This window comes from Pteropus vampyrus, unplaced genomic scaffold, assembly GCF_000151845.1.
Source record: "Pteropus vampyrus isolate Shadow unplaced genomic scaffold, Pvam_2.0 Scaffold1, whole genome shotgun sequence".
Classification (NCBI taxonomy): Eukaryota; Metazoa; Chordata; class Mammalia; order Chiroptera; family Pteropodidae; genus Pteropus; species Pteropus vampyrus.
This window is the reverse complement of record NW_011888782.1, coordinates 25,066,993-25,069,675: the sequence shown is the minus strand read 5'-3', so window position 1 is coordinate 25,069,675 and position 2,683 is coordinate 25,066,993. Positions and strand designations below refer to the sequence as shown.

The 2,683-nt window shown below is 38.5% G+C and overlaps 1 protein-coding gene across 1 annotated transcript in view; it reads right to left on the bottom strand.

Moving 5' to 3' along the window:
- Nucleotides 1-2,683, bottom strand: part of POLQ (DNA polymerase theta) — a 96,055-nt gene that overhangs the window by 42,896 nt on the left and 50,476 nt on the right. The window contains exon 17 of the mRNA XM_011355325.2: nt 625-2,454. Within this exon, the coding sequence (XP_011353627.1) occupies nt 625-2,454 (1,830 nt within the window). The remainder of the gene's footprint in view (nt 1-624; nt 2,455-2,683) is intronic.

Genomic DNA, 2,683 nt, shown 5'->3' with positions numbered 1-2,683 from the left:
GCTCCATGGCCTCCAATAAGGCACAGACCAAAATGGCATAAGAGAAAGAGCTGCTGTTTGAGAGGTGGTCATATCCAATGATCAAGCAAACACTGTTCCAAAACATGCCCCTGAACCAGCCACACCAATTGTGGTGGCCCCAGCAGCAATAAACTTGACCATTGTATAAATGTCCCGGGAGACAACACTGGTCTGGATCTCCTGACAGACCACCTAGATTGGAGGGCTGTTGTAGTAAGACTATTTAGATGGATTCTCTGACCTACTTGCAAGGAGGCAGACACATGCCTGATTCTCCAGGTAAAACAGCAGATCAGAGCCCGAGGAATGAGTAATGCCTTGCTGGTCTGCATTTTTTCAGTCTCCCAGCTTGAGCTCTTGGTCTCACTACTCGGCTCTCCCACTCATGTATACTGGAGTCATCCAACTCTTATACTAGAGGGCAACAATTATTAACCTAGTCGTGCTGAACAATAAGGTTGTTCTACATGTAAATCCACATAAATGTATTACACTTTGAATAAATTTATTACATTTAAGATCCAATACCAAAAAAATCTTAGTCTCATCTCAGTCTACTGTTTTACATATAAATGTGAAAAAATTAAAAATAAAAATTCTCACCTTGCTTAAACCTACCACCAATAGTAGCACTTTTACAAGATGTCAAATTACTGATCTTTTCACAAGCCAGAGAGATGGAAAACCGCTTTCTGCATTTCCATTCCTTTATGAACGTTTTAAAGAGACTTTGGTCACTTGCTACATCAATTATGGCCAAGCTTTCTGAACTGCATGAGGCTGGAGTTAACTGCGATCCATCCTGTGACAACTGCAGGGGAAAACCTGTGCCTCTATTAGGACTGTCTTCTTTTACATTATTTCTATTCTCTGGACTTAAATCATGGTTTTTAATATCCAAAGGTGAGTCAAATGAATAACTTTCACCAAGCTGAAAAACACTACTTTTCTGAAGTTTTACAGAAGATGTTCTAAGAATACCTGAAAATGCCAGCTTAGAAGAGGATGCTGGAATGGGTGTAGGAGGAATGAGTCCATTATCATCCACTATACAGCTTTCTTTACAAGGCAAGAGGGATGGGGTTTCACCATGGATAGCATTGTTCTCGAGTGCCTCGATCTTGCTTTTCACTTCAACATTAGGGGAATATGAAATTCCTTGCACTTGATTTACCTCCAAATTTGAAATCACATCTTGTTTGCCATTTAACTCTTTACTTTTTCCTTTCAAACTAGAGAAGTCTGTAGTGGTTAATTCTAGCTTTTCATTTTCTAGAGGACTAGAAACTTTATCTAAAATCCTTTCCAGTCCTGGACTTAAATCAAATGATGCTCCTGACCATATGAATGAATTATTTTGCTTTGTCCCAGTTAATTTGGATCTTTGAGACTTTTCATCTTTATCCCCTCTAATTACGTCTCTTTGGGGATAATCATTACCCACAGGATCACTTAGTTTTAATGTTCTAAAAGATACTGCAGTATTATGTTTATCTTGGACAGGAACTATATCTACATTGTCCAAAGCTTCAACCATCTGAGCAGAATCCATTTCTGAAAATATAATAGACTCATCACTGAAACAAGTCAACTGCTGCTGATTATCGTCATTCTCATCCATATTTGATTTAATTGGGCCCTCTGGTTGTAGACACAGAGAATCACCAAAATGATTTGACATTATTTCAGAAGGAAGGGGTTCTTCTGCTTGTACATCAGGGGGTTGTTCTTTTACTAGGTACTCTTCACTGAAACTGTCAAACAGTAAACTATTGCTCAAATTCAAACTTGTTTCAGGAATTGGCAGACATTCTACTTCTGTATCAGTGGGAGTTCTCTTTTGAGGTACCAGAGATATAACTGGTTTCATAGCTACTTGTGATTGATAACTTTCAAGAAAACTATTTAATTGGGAGTCAGTAACAGAAAATTCATTCCCTTTAAAACTAGGACCGTTTTCCCTCCATAGTAATGGAGAATGAAAAAGCGGGCTTTCTGGAGTGAGCATATCAACCCCATGTGAATCAGAGCGGTGTTTGATAGTATCTACAGCCTTAGATTCCGAATGATCTTTATTTGTCACTCCTGGAGAATGCTGTTCATGAGGAAAGATGATGGGAATCTCGTCCTGAAAAGAGCTCATCAAGCTCTGTTTGTCTAGGCTCTTCTGCATTATCTTCATTGCTTGGCTGGTGTCTTTTGCTCCTTCTCGTTTGGTATTTTCAGTTGCCATCTGTTGTATTATTTTCTCTGACTGAGTATCCAGATAGAAACTATCTTCAAAATCACAAGGAATTAATCCAAAGTCAGAAACACAATTAGTTTTAGTTTTGTTTGCTGCATAAGCCTCTGTTTTTTCTTGTATTCTAGAGGTATTTACAAAATTCTCATGCTGGCCTACAGATTTACCAAATGCTCCAGTTGGTAGATGTGCTCCACTGGGTATTTCAGTGCTGCTTATATTATCTCCGGATACTTGAAGATTACTTAATTTATTTTCCTCGGCATTAAACTTTATACTTTCACATTTGACAATAGCATTTGAGTCTCTATTCATATAATTACTGACTGTCTCACAGGGCATTTGCTTCTCTGTTACTTTTTTCAGTTTGGTATAACTGATTGTCTGTTGATCAGACTGCTTCTCCGGGCACTGGTTGAC